General features: G+C 33.0%; 1 protein-coding gene across 6 annotated transcripts in view; it reads right to left on the bottom strand.

Annotated features, from left to right (window-relative positions):
• Positions 1–18,157, bottom strand: part of OXR1 (oxidation resistance 1) — a 476,607-nt gene that overhangs the window by 55,245 nt on the left and 403,205 nt on the right. For 5 of the 6 annotated variants that reach the window (XM_023225081.2, XM_023225095.2, XM_023225088.1 and 2 more), the window contains 3 exons: positions 14,514–14,621; positions 13,422–13,535; positions 4,162–4,311 (listed from right to left, as the gene is read on the bottom strand). In XM_023225081.2, the coding sequence (XP_023080849.1) occupies positions 4,162–4,311; positions 13,422–13,535; positions 14,514–14,621 (372 nt within the window). The remainder of the gene's footprint in view (positions 1–4,161; positions 4,312–13,421; positions 13,536–14,513; positions 14,622–18,157) is intronic. The other variant, XM_023225114.1, reaches the window with a different exon arrangement.

The raw sequence follows: 18,157 nt of genomic DNA, 5'->3' as shown, positions 1-18,157 counted from the left end.
AGCAGCCTAAAATATGCAGAATTGGAGTTCCCAAAGAAGAGGAAAGAGAGGATGGGAGACAAAAAATATTTGAAGAAATCTGGCCATTTTCCAAATTTGGCATGAACTATAAACTTAACAGAACAAAGCTAAAGGAATCCCCAGCAAAACAAATACAAAAAATATACCAAAGCACATCGTAATAAAATTGCTCAAAATCAGTGACAAATAGAACATCTTAAGCGCAATCAAAGATAGACACATTTTTTAACAGAACACCAAACATAAAAATAATACAATACTTCACTTTAGAAAAATACAAGCCAGAAAACAGTGGAGTAAATTTTTAAAGTTCTGAAAAGAAATAAAATCTCATCAACTGAAAATTCTGTCTCGTGAAAATATCTTTCGAAAATGAAGAGGATATCTGGGTAGAAAATAAGCATATAAGAAGATGCTCTATTATATGCCATTAGAGAATTTATAATTAACACAGTGAGATACTACTACTACAGATCTAATAGAATGGCTGAAGTCTAAAACACTGAAAACATCAAATGTTGGTGAGGCTGTGGAACAGGGATTCCCACTGCTTACTGGATACAAAACAGCACAGGTCCTCTGGAGGAGAGTTCATAAGTTTCTTAATAAGCTAACAATGGTCTTACCATACCATCCAGCAATCATGATCCTTGATATTTTACCTGAGATGAAAATTTACCGCACAAAACCTGCACATGAATGTTCAGAGTAGCTTTATTTACAAGTGCCAAAACTTAAGAGTAATCAAGATGTCCTTTAATAGGGGAATGGAGAAACTACAGTACATCCAGTCAGTGGAATATTCAGTAATATTAGCAAAAAGAATTAAGGTGTCAAGCTGCAAAAGACATGGAAGAACCTCAAACACACACTGCTAAGTGAAAGAAGCCAGTATGAATTCATTCAGTCATACTCTATGATTCCAACTATATGACACTCTAAAAAAAGGCAAAACTATAGAGACAGTAAGAAGATCATTAATTACCAGGAGTTCAGGGAAAGATAGGGAAGGAGGGATGAATAAGTGGTACACAGAGGATTTTTAGCTCAATGAAACTAATCTGGTAATACCATAATGATAGATAAACGTCATTATATGTTTGTTATAGCCCACAGAATGTATAACATGAGAGAATCTTATAGGCTTTCCTTGGTGCCTGAATATTGGTTCATTGATTGAAACAAATATAGCACACAAAAGCAAGATGTTAATAAGGGAAACTGGGGAAAGGCAGAGAGTGTAAATACGAATTCTAGCTTCTGCTCAATTCTTCCGTCCACTTAAAATTGCTCTAAAAATGAAAGTATATTAATTTAAAAAAATTCAATGGACCAAAACAAGATAAAATGGCATAAAATTTAGAAGTTAGGGATCCTTTTTTAGAAACACACATATAATTTTGAAAATATACATAAACATGCCAGGCGTGGTGGCTCACGCCTATAATCCTTTGGGAGGCTGAGGCAGGTGGATCATGAGGTCAGGAGTTCGAGACCAGCCTGGCCAACATGGTGAAACCCCCTCTCTACTAAAAAAATACAAAAATTAGCCGGATGTGGTGGTGTGCACCTGTAGTACTAGCTACTCAGGAGGCTGAGGCAGGAGAACTGCTTGAACCCGGGAGGCGGATGTTGCAGTGAGCTGAGATCGGGCCACTGCACTCCAGCCTAGGCAACAGAGTGAGACTCTGTCTCGGAAAAACAAAAAAGAAGGAAAGAAAAGAAAATATACATAAACATGATAGTAACATTTAATAAAAGAAGGAAAAATACAGACTTTCTCAAGGCAAATAAACACTGAAAGAATTTATCACTAGGTGACCTACACCATAACAAATTTAGAAGTCCTTAAATAAAAGGAAAAATGATACAAATGGAAATCTGCATCTACAAAGAGGACTGACAAGCGTAGGGAATAAGTGGATAAATATAGACTTTATAAATATATATAAATAGACTTTACCCTTATTTTAAAAATTATTTTAAATTAACTTTTTAAAGCAAAAATAATAACAATGTATTGTGGTGTTTATAACATGTAGAAATAAGAGGGGTTACAATAAGAACACAGAGGCTTGAAGGGGGAAATAAAAATATACTGTTATAAGGCGTGTGTACTATATGAAAAGTGGCATATACGCTATAATGCTACTTAAAGTGAGAAAGTGACGTATTAAAGATATATATTATAAACTCTAAACAGCCACTAATGTGACAGTGTTATAGCTAATAAGTCAACAAAGGAGATAACATAAAACTATTTTTAAAAACTCAATGTGAAAGAAAGCAGAAAGACAGAACAAACAAAAAACTAATAGCAAGATGGTAGAGTTAAACCTAACCACATAAATAATCACGCTAAATGAAAAGGGAAAGATTATCTAAAGAAGTGAGATCTAACTACATGCTAACTACAAGAAACTCACTTTCTAAAGTCACAGGCTATGAATAAAAGAATGGAAAAAGATGAACCATGTTAACACTTATCAAAAGGAAGCTAAAGTGACTATATTAGTAAACATCAAAGTAGATTTCATAGCAAAGAGTATTACCAAGAATAAAGAGTGTCTTTCATAATGACAATCAAGCCAATTAATCAAGACAACACAAGAATCCTAAACATTTTTAAGCCTAGTAACAGTTTCAAAATACATTAAAAAAAAAAACTGATAGAACTGAAAGGCAAAAACAGATAAATCCACAATAACAGTGAGATAGTTCAAAATTCTTCTATCAATAACTGATAGACAGAAAATCCAGAAATACAGGACACTATCACTCAATTTTATTTGATTGACATTTGTGGAATATTCCATCCAACAACACATTCTTTTAAAGTGCACACATTACATTTATTAAAATATATGATATTCTAGACCATAAAAAAGGTCTTAATAATTTAAGCCTTCAAATAGTAGTATATTCTCTGATCACACAGAATCAAATTAGAAATTAGTAAAAGAAAGTTATCTAGAAAAATAAAACACTCTCAAATGAGTCAAAGAAGAAATCAAGAGAAAATATTTTAAAGAAAATGAAAATGAAAACACGACATTTAAAACAATATTTAGGGCGAAATGCATACCACTAAATGCTTATTATGTGTTTCAAATACTCATAAATTTATGAATTATGACTATAAAGACATAGTTCTCATGTGTGACTTCTAAAGATAGTATCATGTAATAGACATTTTTTGAGCAAAACCTGGAGTTTATTTTCCAACTCTATTACTTTACTGTATTCTCTTTTCAGATTAGAAGTTTTTGTTTAGAAAAGCAACAAAGTGAAGTAGATAAAATAGATTCTGGGCTGGGCGCGATGGCTCACACCTGTAATCCCAGCACTTTGGGAGGCTGAGACGGGCAGATCATCTGAGGTTAGGAGTTTGAGACCAGCCTGGCCAACATGGTGAAACCCCGTCTCTACTAAAAACGTAAAAAATTAGCTGGATGTGGTGGTGGGTGCCTATAATCCCAGCTACTTGGGAGGCTGAGGCAGGAGAACTGCTTGAACCCAGGAGGCGGAGGTGGCAGTGAGCCAAGATCACGCCATTGCACTCCAGCCTGGGCGATAAGAGCGAAACTTCGTCTTGGAAAAAAAAAAAAAAAAAAAGATTATCACTAGGTTTGAATTCTGGCCATTACAGACAGATCTTGGACCTATTAACCTTTCATGTTTTGTTTTTCCCTGTGGAAAAGAAATATGACTGCCTAGTTCACAGGATTGTTTTGAATTGATAAAATAATTAAGACTCCTCAAACAGTTTCTGGCAAGGTACTTAATAAATACTAGATATCTTCCTATTTGTGTGCTATACTAGTTATGCAGAAGTTCACTCTATACACAGTACCCGGCAGCAGTCATTTTATTCACACTTCTGAAATATCCTACCAACAGCAACTTAGCTGTGCCTTAGTGAATTTATTTATATCCCATTACCTTTAACAATTACAACAGATCATCAGACTCTAAGTTACAAGCAACATCCATACTAACCCAAAATAATAGTATCACCAGTAACTTTTTACAATATTCAAGCATTTGCTGACACTGATGACTTAAAATGTAAATGCCAAACTATCATGTTAGTAATAACTAAAGCATGATTAAAGGTCTTTCTAAAGTGTCATTCTTTACCTTGCCACTGGTAATATATTTGCAATTAATTTTAAGAAATTTCTCAGTAAATGCTTCCTCCTCCTCAGAAGTTGAAGACACAACTCGTGCAGGTCGAATACCAGTGAAAGTAGATGAGGGAGTTGTTTCTTTTGGATGGACATCAGGATTCTTTAAAAAAAAAGAAAAGAAAAGAAAAGAAAAAAAAGCAGAAAACAAAATAAAAATGAGCACACTATTAAAAAGTCAAATGAATAGCTTTCCCCAATAAGTGCTGTTTCATTTCATCACATTCTGGAAGTCAGCCCGAAACATTCTCACGTAGAAATTATAGGAAAAAAGTGGCACTGTTTTCATATTCAACAAAGATCACAGACACAGGTTAAACTTACATTTAAAGTGATTTTTAATAGGGAGATACACGTATCTATCAATAAATTTAAAAAATAAAATCATCTGCAGAACACTGAACACTATATCTCTTATACCCACACCCAACACATACACACTTGTGCACAAACACTCAGATGCTCCTGAATTAAACCACTGACTCTGGTAAGACCATGTAATGTAATATCCATCAGGTGCTGGGAGCAGAAAAGAGGTGGAAAGCTTGCCTTTGTACCTAAGTATACAGCAGAACCCATTCACTGGAATAGCCTTTCAAATCTCAAGCTACAGTTGATAAATCCCATTTCACTAGATCACAAGTTTCTTAACTTTTTTGGTGCTACTGACCATTCTTACAGTGAAGCCTATGAACCAGCTTCTCAGAATGTTTTGGAATGGTCAAAATAAAATATAGAATTATAAGGAAGAACAATTAAATTGAAACAACACAGTATCAAAACAGTTTTTAAAAACAAACTAGAGTATAGTCACCCAGGCTGGAGTGCAGCCGCACGATCTCGGCTCACTGCAAGCTCCGCCTCCCAGGTTCACGCCATTCTCCTGCCTCAATCTCCCAAATAGCTGGGACTACAGGCAACCGCCACCACGCCCAGCTAATTTTTTGTATTTTTAGTAGAGACGGGGTTTCACCGTGTTAGCCAGGATGGTCTCAATCTTCTGACCTCATGATCGGCCCACCTTGGCCTCCCAAAGTGCTGGGATTACAGGCACGAGCCACCGTGCCCGGCGATATATATATATTTCTTTATTAATATATTAAATAACATAAGATTTAGTGGTGACTCTGGACTCTGATAATTACAAGTTTGAATGCAAATTGTGATATAATGGCCATGAGCAACATTTTGTGTTCTCTGTAACAATTCTAAGGTGATCTGAAAATATCTGTAAGTTCTATTGAGGACAAAGTCACAGGTGTGCTGCTTATATTCTCTAATTTTTAAAAATGTTAGAGTTCACTTAAAATTTTTTACATCCAAGTTCACAGGTCCTTTAAATACTACTCCCCACAATTCCCTCCAAAGTTTAATATTCTGTACATTGTAGGAAAGCTAGACAGATGTGTTTTAAATACTTCCAAAGGCTTTCATACCTTATGAATAAATCCACACTGCCCTACAGAAGTTTTCATAGAAGCAAGGTTCTTCTGAGCTTTGACTTAAAATCTGTCACTTTGTAACTTCTACCTAATAGCTCTGATTTGGCATTTAGAAATAATAAACAATACTGCCTTCTCTTCAATATCATAACCTGAGATACCTGAAAAGAGCTATCAAACCTGAACATAACTTTTTCTCCCCTAATACATGGATTGAATTCCTTCAACCCATATGAGGACAGAACTTTTACACCTCCTTTCATATATCCCACCTAAAATGTAGGGCTAAATCCCAAGCACTGGGGGAGATAATTCAACAAGTGTTTGTTCACGAAAGGACAGACAAGTGCAAAATACTGCAAAACGACTATATTTGATATGCTACAATTCCACTGTTTTAAAAACCTGAAATGGAATAAGATTTTAACTTTCATGACACTGTTCCATCATTAATATCTATTAACAAAATTTTCCTCAATCTTTTCATTTTAAAATACAAATTAATAACTTTGTATTCTTCTTGTATTTTGGCAGTTATTATATCTAAGTTTTATAGCATATGTAAATTCAGTTAACACAGATAAATGATAATAATAATCTCAATGATATTTATGAATACTTGTTATTTCTAAGTGTTATATGGACTATTTCATTTAATTTTTCAATCACTCATATGAAGTATACTATGACCTTAATTTTTAAGGAAACTTAAGTTTTGCCAAGTTTGATAACTTGCCAAATGAGTAAGGAGCTAAGATGCAAACCTATGTTATCAACACAAACCAGTGAGCTTAACTGCAATACTATATTGCTTCCTTTTAAATCTTCTACCAAACAATTCAAAAATGTGCTAAGAAAAAAATAGCTGATGCAGAGCTCTAAGAGCGTCCCTGCAAATTGACAAAAAGCTATCAACAAATTTTGATTTCTCAATTCCCCCAAAATTGAGTTAATATTATTATATAGAATGTAACTACATTAGTCACACACAGATATAAATATATCTCTCTATGTGTATACATATACACACACATATATATATACATACCTACATATATTCATATATATATGCACTATATATATGAACATTGTCAAATGCTTTCCTTAAATGAAGATGGGCCTTTTTGAACAATATATGATCTCTGAGGTTACTTCAAAGTCTGAACTCAGTGTCTATAGCAATACCAATTTGTCAATGTAATCCTTTTAAAAAGAATATGAGATTAGCAAATGCTCAAAGCAAAGCACAAAAAAGGAGATTACTTTAAAAAAACATCAAAGTTGTTCAGAGGAGTTACCAGACCTTGAGGTAACTTACATAAATGGACACTATTCAAAGTACTAGTATCCCTATGTAGATGGTTTTGACTGCTATTTTTAAACTGTGATTAATGTATTGGTTTTGCAGCTCATTTGAGGGCTTGCTGATGCTTCTCTGTATAATTTTGTTTTAGCCACCAGAGAAGGTCCTTAAAAATACAGAAATGTAAACATCTATATCTAGCCTCATTACTGCCCCAAATATTCAAATGTAAAAAAGCAAAGGATTGTTAGGGCTAATGATTTATAAAAAGCTTAATCATCACCTATAGTCATCTTTTTTGGTAGAATATATTATACAATATGATTTGTATGTCATTATAAACCATCACCATAAATGAATCAGCAATTCCTAACTGTCCACTTCCCTTCCTGCCTTGGTTTTATTGTATTTTTGCTCTTTTGTGATTGAAAATTTGTAGAAATGTTCTCTAACAACACATAGGTAGGGCACAGAAAGATTGAGGAGGAAAAACCATACAGGCACAGAAATACCAGCATTTGTATTTACTTCACGCAACATATATACGATATATCCTTTAAAGAAAACATTTACTTTTAAACCAGTATATACCGTATTTTTCTTTCAATTTGATATATATGATGATTGCCATTTAGTGTCTATAGATTATGTTTAATCAGCTGTACTTCCTGGGACCAAGGACTTAAGAATGTTTAAAATCAAATACAGAATAAAAAATACAGTTCAAGATGCCAATTAATTATGTGACTACCGTGATTAAAAAAGAGAAGTTTTTTAAAAAAGTTTTCACAATATTTTACAAATACTTACAAGCTTCCCAAAGCCCTATGAGAAATTAACTTCACTCTTCGACATATCTTAAGTGAAGAAAATTAACTAAACCTCTCTAAAAAATCTTACTTGACTAGAATTAGAAAGTCTTCTAAATTTCCTTTTCTTCAAAGACAAAAAATATAAAATTCTATAATATAAATAAAACTCCATAATATAAACTCTACATAATTATCATTTTATGAGGCAATGTTATGGGTTGACTGACTGTCTCCCCCAAAATGATAATGCTAAAGCCCTAACCTCCAATATCTCAGACTATGACCTTATTTGGAAATAGGATTTTTCAGATGTAATTATTAATTTAAGCTAAGGTCATATGAGTAGGGTGGGCCCTTAATCTGACTGTTTTCCTTATATAAAGAGGAGACCACCATGTGAAGACATACACACAGGAAGTAGATGGCCACTTGTCACAAGCAAGGCAGAAAGCGGTGACATATTTACAAGATAAGGAATGTCAATGACACTTGGCAAACACCAGCTAGAAGCAGCAAGAAATGATTCTCCTCTAAAGGTTTCAAACGGAGCATGGTCATACCAATAGTCTGAATTCAGACTTCCAGCCTCCAGAACTGTATGGTAATAAATTTCTTTTGTTGTAACCCACCCAGTTTATTACCCTTTGTTATGATAATACTAGGAAACTAATATAGGTAATTAAACATTTCTAAATCTTCTACATTTTTATTTTTTGCTTTGGCCAAGCAAAAATTTCATGCATTACTTCCACACAGTTCTTTACTACAAACTTTCTAGTTCCTACAAATTGTGACACATATATTTAATTTTAGATCATATGTCTCAGTTATAGAGTACCTGCACTTGCTAGTAGTCATCATTTCATTACTTAGACAGTATAAAAAGTAGTTAAGAACACAACACAGAATCTAGACCTTGACTGCCAGGTTTTCAATCTTAGTTCTACCACTTATTAACCATCATTCTTCTCTCTATGCCTTACTTTCCTCATTTTTTAAAATACAGATTATGAATATTGTACCTACCTCATGGGGTTAAAGATTAATTAAAGGTATAAAGTAATTAAAATGTTATTAAAGTGTTAAAGATTTATTAAAATTCTGAAATGAACAGAGTAAATACATAGTAAGCACTCTTTAAGTAAAAAAAAAAAAAAAAAAATAGTCACTGTAGCAGTATAATCACAGCCTATCCTTATAAAGGAAGATTTAATATGTCTACATTCTATTGCTATTTTATACGTTTTCCTCTTTCCTCCTTCAGGACTTCCTAGGCCTTCCCCAGAATCTCTTAATAGTATTTTTTTTCAAAATTATATTGTCTTATCACCATGTGTATCCAATTCAATCGTTATTAATATTCTATTTTTATATTTTAGATTGATTGGAGTATTCTACGTGAAGTGCTTTATCTTAAACAGAATATGACTACCTGCATATCCCATCCTTCAATAGAGTATATTAATATAAACATAAGTACTTTAAAATTATTTCATTTTTCCATATTACTTAAAACATTCTTCTGCTGAACTTTATCCTGAATATAACACATTAACAGTTTTAGCCTAAAATGGCATTAGTATAATGGGTGAACTTAAAGTACACAAGAGAAAAAACAAAGGTGTACAAAACAAAAGCAGGTTTCTATATTTATTCAAAAAATGAGAGATTTAAAGAATCTTAGGAAGATGATAGTGCAAAGTGGTAGCTATTACTATACTGACTTTTATAATGATTAAATGCTACTTAACTCTTTGGGTCCAGTTATTTACTGGGCAAGAGTAGTGTTTCCGAGTTATCATTTTCCAGCTATAAAGTAGTAATAAAAAATATGGGCTCTGAACCAAGCCTGTCTGGGTTAGAATCCTAGCTTAGCTACTAGCTGAGTGACCTTAAACACAAAATAGTTAACTTCTCTTCCTCTGTTTCCTCCTCTATAAAATGGATACAATACTTATTGGTCAGGTACTAGAAAAAAACAGATGGCACATCAAACTGAGCTTTTTTTTTTTTTTTTTCAGACAGTCTTCACTCTGTAGCCCAGCCTGAAAGGCAGTGGCGCAGCTCACTGCAACCCCTGACTCCTGGGTTCATGTGATTCTCCCACCTCAGCCTCCTGAGTAGCTGGAATTACAAGTGCCCACCACCAGGCCCAGCTAATCTGTGTAATTTTAGTAAAGATGGGGTTTCACCATGTGGCTGGGCTAATCTTGAACTCCTGACCTCAAGTGATCTGCCTGCCTCAGCCTCCTGAAGTGCTGGGATTACTGGAGTGAGCCACCATGCCTGGTAGAAACTGAGTAATTTTAAGAGGATTTAATTATGGAACTATTTACAAAGGTGCATATAGTGTAAAAACCCCAGGGTGAATAATAACAGAAGACTCCTCTATCCCTAAAGAGGCAAGAGGGAAAAACAGATGCCTAAATTTAGAGATGGCTCTGTGGAAAGGGATGACAAAAGATAAGATGAGATGCTGAAGAATGTGGTCACTCTGGAATAACCTTACAGGGCAGGAGCTAGGAGAATAAATATGTCCCCATCTCATTCTCTCTTTCCTTCCCTCTTATCTTCTGCAACTGCTCCAGAAAGACCAACACCAACAGAAGCAAAACGGCAACAGAATCCATTGATGCAGTCTACCGCCCAAAGGACACTAGAGAATACAGAGTAAGTCTGGAGGGACAAACACAGAAACCCAGGCCAAGTGCCTACCTCATAAAACTGAGGTAAGGAATAAATGATAATACTTTTAAAGTGTTTAGAATTATACCTGTTGCAATACTAAATTTTAGCTATTTTTATGATTTTTACCATTATTTTGGTTCTATCTCTTTGTTTCTTCCTCCATATGTGAACAAAAAAAGTGAAAAATAAAAAAAATTTGTTTTACTATGGAAATTCTCAAAATGCAATTTTTTAAGTGAAAATGAGTTATGAAAAAACCAATGAAAGTCTTTAAGCTGACAAAGCCAGGAACATATTTTTAGCCTCATAGTAAACCACTACTAAGCCGGACATTCAAAAAATTGATCAGTAGTTTTTGGAAATATAAACTGACAATCTCTGGGAAAAACAAATAATAACAATACTAATAGACATTATTTTAATTAATGTAATGAAAATATAAACTATATCTAATAAAACATAATATCCTTACTTCTAAGGGATTTATACAGCATGGGAGACATAAAACCCAATAATTAGAATATAGAAATGTAGGCACTTGAGATAAGCAGAAAGTCATAGAAATATTATCGTGGAGTCTGGTAACGAATATAATTCTAGGTAAAAAAAAAAAATACAACTAAAATTTACACAATCACTGTTGTAAGAATTATTTCTAACTATTGCCCATAATCTCTTTGATGGCAGGTAAAGAGTATCATTCCACGTAAAGGGAAGTTTGCAAACTCTTAACACTTTTTTTAAAAAAAAATATTTTCTATTTCAATATGTTTTCAGGGAGCAGGTGGTGTTTGGTTACAAGAATAAGTTCTTTAGTAGTGATTTCTGAGATTTTGGTGCACCCATCACCTAAGCAGTGTACACTGTACCCAATGTGTAATCCTTTATTTCTCACTCTGCGCCCACCCTTTTCCTTGAGTCCCCAAAGTCACTGTATCATTCTTACACCTTTGTATCCTCACAGCTTAGCTCCCACTTATGAGTGAGAACATACAATGTTCAGTTTTCCATTCCTGAGTTACTTCACTTAGAATAATAGTCTCCAATTCCATCCAGTTTGCTGCAAATGCCATTCTTTCATTCCTTTTTATGACTGAGTAGTATTCCACGGTATATATACACCACATTTTCTTTATCTACTTGTTGATTGATGGGCATTTGGGGTGGTTCCATATTTTTGCAATTGCAAATTATGTTGCTGTATATGCATGTGCAAATATCTTTTTCATATAATGACTTCTTACCCTCAGGGTAGATACCTAGTAGTGAGATCGCTGGATCAAATGGTAGATGTACTTTTAGTTCTTTAAGGAATCTCTTACCTCTTTTTTTTATCTATCTCAGGGACAAAGAATTTACTCATATCACTGGCCACATTAGAGGAAGTTTTTTGGTCCATCTTTGACAGCAGCTAAGTCACTGAGGATTAAAAGATCATTCACATAACTTTATCCTCTCCATCTCTTTCAGTCAAATGGCAAAAGTAAGAAGGGGCACATTTTCACACAGGTTGATGCCTGGCCTTATTGCTCCCTTAACTTTCAACATTTTGTTTTCTTTGATCTTATACCTTCCAAGAAAGCCAGTAGACAGGCAGATTTAGGTTAAAGCTGAGGAACAGGAAGAGACCCCACGGGTTTCTAGTCAGGCATGATGCTACAGCTTAGATTTTCATAATTCTGCTTTAGGGTTCGAAACACAGGCTAAATAAACCTAAGGCTACATAGTTACTTTGTCACTGCCCCTTATGAAGACATTTCTTTGTAAGTCCCATGGGAAAATGGCATGACTATGTTCAAACAGGTACTGTGTCATTTGGTAAGTAATACCTACCACTAAAACCTGACTTCTATTCTTATCAATGATGACAACAAATGTAATATATTCCTTTCATGTGCCTGCATTCTAAAGCATAGTATTGCCATAATTATATAAATAAGATATCCAACAAATAAATGAAAAATACCTCATTTCTCTCGCTCTCTTTCTCTCTCTCTCTCTCACACACACACACACACACACACACATGCACACATACAGAGGCAGAAAAAAGTTCCCGGGCAAGGATAAAAATAGTCGTTAATAATATCATGCAATTTGGTCCATGAAAAAAGTGGTATACTAGAGCTTAGAAAAAAACAATTATAGGCAAATTAACATTAATAATTTGTTTTGTTACTAGTTTGCTTGCCATCTGGTATCTTAAGCTTTGAATGCAAATTGAGACAAAGAAAAGGTTGTCTCTTAAAGTCAAGAGAACAACACAGAAGAATCTCCCACAGGAATCTAGCCATTTAATGAAGAAATAGCCTTTTACACGTAAACAATAGCTGTTATGAAAACAGAAAATTACGATTAGCGTTAACAGTTAATTTATGCAGAAAGGCAAAGAAATATATAATTCCTTTCAGAAGATTTTAATCAAAATTATTAAATGAGGTTTAGTTCCCTGAAATTCATTTGTAAAATGTAAGTTATTAGAACACTCATTCTCTAGAAATGCTAAATTAATCTACTGTGTTAATTCTTGGATGACTAAGATGATAAATTATTTTTTAAAAGGCAGTGTGTCAAAATTAAACTCACTTAAGAGTTCTAAGTACTATATACTCATTTATTTATAAATGAAATAAACATCAAATTGGACATGAACTTCCTCTACTGAGATAATGTCATGTTTGTTGGGTAAGATTCCTTTGTAAGTTAAATTATATATATTCTTTAAAACATAAGAGTTGATGAATATTTTTGGCCCACTACCACCACTTACAAAGGTAAGTCAATTTAAGCTATATGGTTTCATAAGAATGTCTTATTTTTAAAGCTGGGATTTACAAACTTAGGCGAGAAAATAAAAAGTAAATATTTCATTCTAACCATAGTCAAAGTGGAAAGAAAAAAACAAGACAGTCAATGTAGACATGGTGAGATTTCTTCATAGCCATCTTTGCAAATCAGAGATACTTACAGTGGTCTTATCAAATTCAGCCTCAGATGATGTTGGTGACAGAGGACTTATGGGGCTTAGAGATGGCGAGCTCTCAACACTGGAGACATAGTCAGGATCAGGAACATATAGAACCTGTAAGAAAACATTCACACAAAGGTTTAGTTAAACTGAAGTGTTAATAATAGATGGTGCTCTATAAGCAAGCACTATTAACAATGACCTTGTTTTATAAGCAAGCACTATTAACAATTACCAATTAAATAGAAAAACATAAAAATTTTCAAATTATAAGAATATAAAAACATTTTTAAAAAAGAATATTTAAAATCAATTTAGACACATTTGATAATATGTATGGCTGGAACAGGATGGGGAAACATTAATTGTAATATACTATAGAGGTATTAATCCTAAAGAACAATTTGGCAATAGCTAGCAAAAGTTAAAGTGCACATATCCTCTGATATAGTAACTTTACTTCTAAGAATTCACCCTACAGAAATACCTGCACATAAAGAAAAACAGGTATGTACAAGCATGTTTACTACAGCGGTATTGACCTTAGCAAAAGAGTAGAAATAGTGTAATGCTTATTGTGACTAACTAAACAAGTATGATATATCAATACAATGCAATACTATGCACGTGTGAAAAAGTCTGAACTAGAACTATGATTATAAAGAACACTTTCCAAGAATCAAAGTTAAATTAAAACACAACAACAACAACAAAAGTAGGCTACACTGTTCCTGAAAGAAATGCAAACTGGTAACTCATTGCTTTTGGAAAAGAAATTGAAGTTTGAGATGGAGGGATGCCTTACTTTGATAAAGTAATTTTTGATCATATGCATATATTGTTCTGAATATTTTTAAAAGCTCTTTATATTTATAAAGAAAAATTTACAATTATTTTCAATATGTATTAAAAAAGAAACTCATACAGACATAAAACAGTTACTTTTCTCTTATTTCGCCAATATGATTTGTTAAAAGCACACATAAAATTATTCTCAAATCTTCTATATTATTAACTACAGTACAATGTATACTTTCTGCCTTTCTGTTTAATGTTTCTAAACATCAGCACATTAAAAAAAAAAGATACTACCTGTCCAGTAACAACTGCTCGGGAGAATAACTTATTTAATTGAACAAGTTCATTAGGTGTTGTATCAAATTTCAGGGCTATGCTATTCAAAGAATCCCTTGATTCAACCTGTTTATAAGAAAAAATAAATCATTTCAATGTTTAAAACAGAAAAACTAGACTATAATATTTAATGAGCATTAACATATCTAGGGACCAGCTTACATTTGATTAACAACAGTATTGTCATCTTTGAAAATAACTGGCAAGAAACACTGTGTTTTGTTAGCAAATGCTCTCAATCTATTACAATACAGAGTTCAGGCTTTATCACAATACATTTACATGTAGGTCTCTACTTCAAGTAATTTCAAAATACAAAACATAATTTAAAAATCAAAAACAGATTATTTTCATTTTACAAAGGTTTTAAAATAATACACTATTCCTTTGAATAGTTTCTAAAATATTTATAACTTCTAGCAATATACTAATTTCATTTTAGCAAAGTACACCTGTATTAAACTAAAAATGTTACTTCTAATGATCTTTATGCATATATTGTTATTGCACATATAAATTAGAAAAATATTTGAACTAAAGTTGAGCAATTTAGTTCTGAATCATTCGTATGTTTCCATGGTCCTATGTATAGAAATTATAAATAATGAGACTTTATCAATTACCCTAAAAGAAAATGTCATTTGGTCAATATAATATAACCACTTAGAGTCCCCATTACACAAGGCATTAAGAGAGCTCTGAAGAAAACACAACTAAATGCAACTAAAAGTAGTTTTAGTGCACTAGGAATTTACAATCTAGTTGGAAACTAAGAAATAAAAGGTTATGCAAAAGATGAACAATTTAAAATGGAATAATGAATGCAATAGAAGTTTTGAGTATGAATAAAAGCATCATGTAATCCAAATTTTCCAGAAAAGATTACAGAAGATAAATGATTTAAAGCTGGATCTTGAAGAAGGGTTGGGAATTTGAAAAGCAGAGAGAAAGGAACGAACTTTCAAAGTGAAGATAACAGACCAGACATAGTTAAGAGACAGAAAAGTATAATATATTTGTGGGATACTGTCCTCTTCCTCCTAAACCATCCAGAGTAGATTCATGAAGCACAAAGTTTTAGGAAGGTGATTACATGGAGTTAAGTTTCTAAAAAGGATAAAGAGGCATTTAGAGGTCAGACATGGTGGGCCATGCCTGTAATTCCAGCATTTTGGGAGGCCGAGGTGGGTGGATTGCTTGAGCCCAGGAGTCCAAGACCAGCTTGGACAACATGGCAAAATCCCATCTTCACAAAAAATACAAAAATTAGTTGGGCATGGTGGTGCATGCCTATAGTCCCAGCTACTCAGGAAGCTGAGGTGGGAGGATCACTCAAGCCTGGGAAGTTGAGGCTGCAGTGAGTTGTGACAGCACCACTGCACTCCAGCCTGGGTGACAAAGCAAGACCCTGTCTCCAAAAAAAAAAAAAAAAAAAAAAGGCATTTAGAATTAGGTTATAGAAGACTTCAAAAGCCAGGAAAAGCAGGTGTGTGTGCATTTGTCTGTGTATGTAAAATAATAATATACATATTTTCCTTAACGGTTTTATAAAACCAAATTTATGACAAATATTTGGGTTAACACAATAATAATCTAGTTCTGCCTACATCCTTCTATGCAAACTTCCCCATCTACACAATGTACTGATATAAAACCTATGTTACTGAAATAATATGATAATATATATAAAAGGTCTCTGTAAACAAATGATATTTTACAGTAACATCTGTAAGTTTACCAAGTACTTTCATATTAATAATCACACATTTTATTCTCACAGTGATTCTATTAAATGAGACGATGAAGGTAACAAAATAGCCCAAGTGGCATCTCATATTACTGGCATCAGAGCTAGAATTAATGGAACAAGAAAGAGAAAGGATGCAGAAAAACAAAGATAAGGTTTAAAGTAATAAAAATGTAAAGAAAGAAATTAAGGTACAAAATTTCAACTAAGACTCAAGAAGACATTCATAGATTGAATGGAGTTGTGGTGACAGCAGCAGTAGCAGGTCAGGGAAGCAAATGTGAGTGAGCAAACTGATGCTGACTCTAAAGACTGCAACCTGAATAAATAACAAACTGAAAGGGAATGGAAATGAGAAAATCAGGAATTGTGGATGGGGGAAGAATTGGTAAGAGGTTTGTCATAATTTGCTTAGATGAAGTGATAGTAGGAAATGCAAGCAACTAGAAAGGTAGGCATAGAAAAACAGTTTGGGTCTCACTCCACATAGATTTGAAAGTTCTTAAGCACTCCAAGTAATAGAATGTCAATAGAAAAGCAAAAGGAAACAAGGGACCACTCACATTGGGAATTAAGAGGAGGCAAACACCCAGCAAAGTAGACAGAAGATACAATCAAAATAAAAGCAAGGTCAGTGAAGCATAATGATAGCAAAATGTAGTACAATTAGTTTCAATAATAAATTAGAGTTCTGGAGAAAGAAAATAGAGAAAGTAGGAGAAAATGCAATCAAAGATAATTACCAAAAATTTTTCTAGAATTTATGAGTGACATGATTTCTTAGACTGAAGAAACACAATAAACATGGTAAAAACATGTTTAAATCTAAATTTTTCATATTGGCACTGCAGAATTGTAAAGACAAAGAAGAAATTTTAAAGGTTACCTATAAAAGACTTATTTGAACTTATTTTCTTAATTATGCAGAGAAGGACAAACACACGCAATTTGAGTTTAAAACACGCTATGAGATTATCTTGATATTAGTAAATTTTATTTCATCCTAAATTATCTGACTCCTAACCTTTTAAAAATATTTAAAATCTCAAACTGTCCGCTATATACTAATAGTATATTAAAACAGAGTATAACTTAGAATTTTAATAATTTGTTCAATTTTAAAGATGCATAGAAAATAACTAAGATTCAAACCAAGACTGGACGGTTTCATAATCACACAAATGCTAAATTAATGTCTAAAATTGCTGTTCTCCTTAATACAGTTATGTTAGAAAAACACAAAATAACAAAATTAAGCTCAATTAAAAGTGCTTTACAACACGTTAACATTATCTAAATAAACAATCTTTACATTCAATCAAATAAGCAGCATACCATACACCAAAGCTGATTTCTCACTCCAGTTTCCCAGAGTAACCAGAAATGTGAAAAGCCAGGTGACTGCAGGGGGATGTGAGGTTCATTTCAAGAGTACAGAAAAAAAAAAAAAAAAAAAAAAAGCTCAATTTTTAGAGCTAAAGGCAGTTAGCTATAAATAAATACAAATGATTTAATGTGGAAGGTTACACTGGAAGATTAACATCAACTTGTCTTTTATGTATCCCATCTGCCTATTATAATTATCACTAGCACTGCTGGGAATATAATGAAGATCACATTTCTGAAAAGAGAAATATTTTCCTAAAAGCCTAACCTAATAAAAATCATTGGCCCACAGGAACTCTCTCAGTAAATTATCATCTATATTAAATTAAATTTTCTAGGATAACTACCTTTGTGTCTCAGTAAAATTTATCTTTAAAGAAAAAAAAAAAACGAAAAACTTAAGTATTACTATTAATAAAACAATTATCCAAAGTGAAATACAGATTTTTAAAAAGAAGGCAATTAACAA

This window comes from Piliocolobus tephrosceles, chromosome 7 (genome assembly GCF_002776525.5).
Source record: "Piliocolobus tephrosceles isolate RC106 chromosome 7, ASM277652v3, whole genome shotgun sequence".
In the NCBI taxonomy this organism is placed as follows: domain Eukaryota; kingdom Metazoa; phylum Chordata; class Mammalia; order Primates; family Cercopithecidae; genus Piliocolobus; species Piliocolobus tephrosceles.
This window is presented reverse-complemented; position numbering and strand designations above follow the sequence as displayed.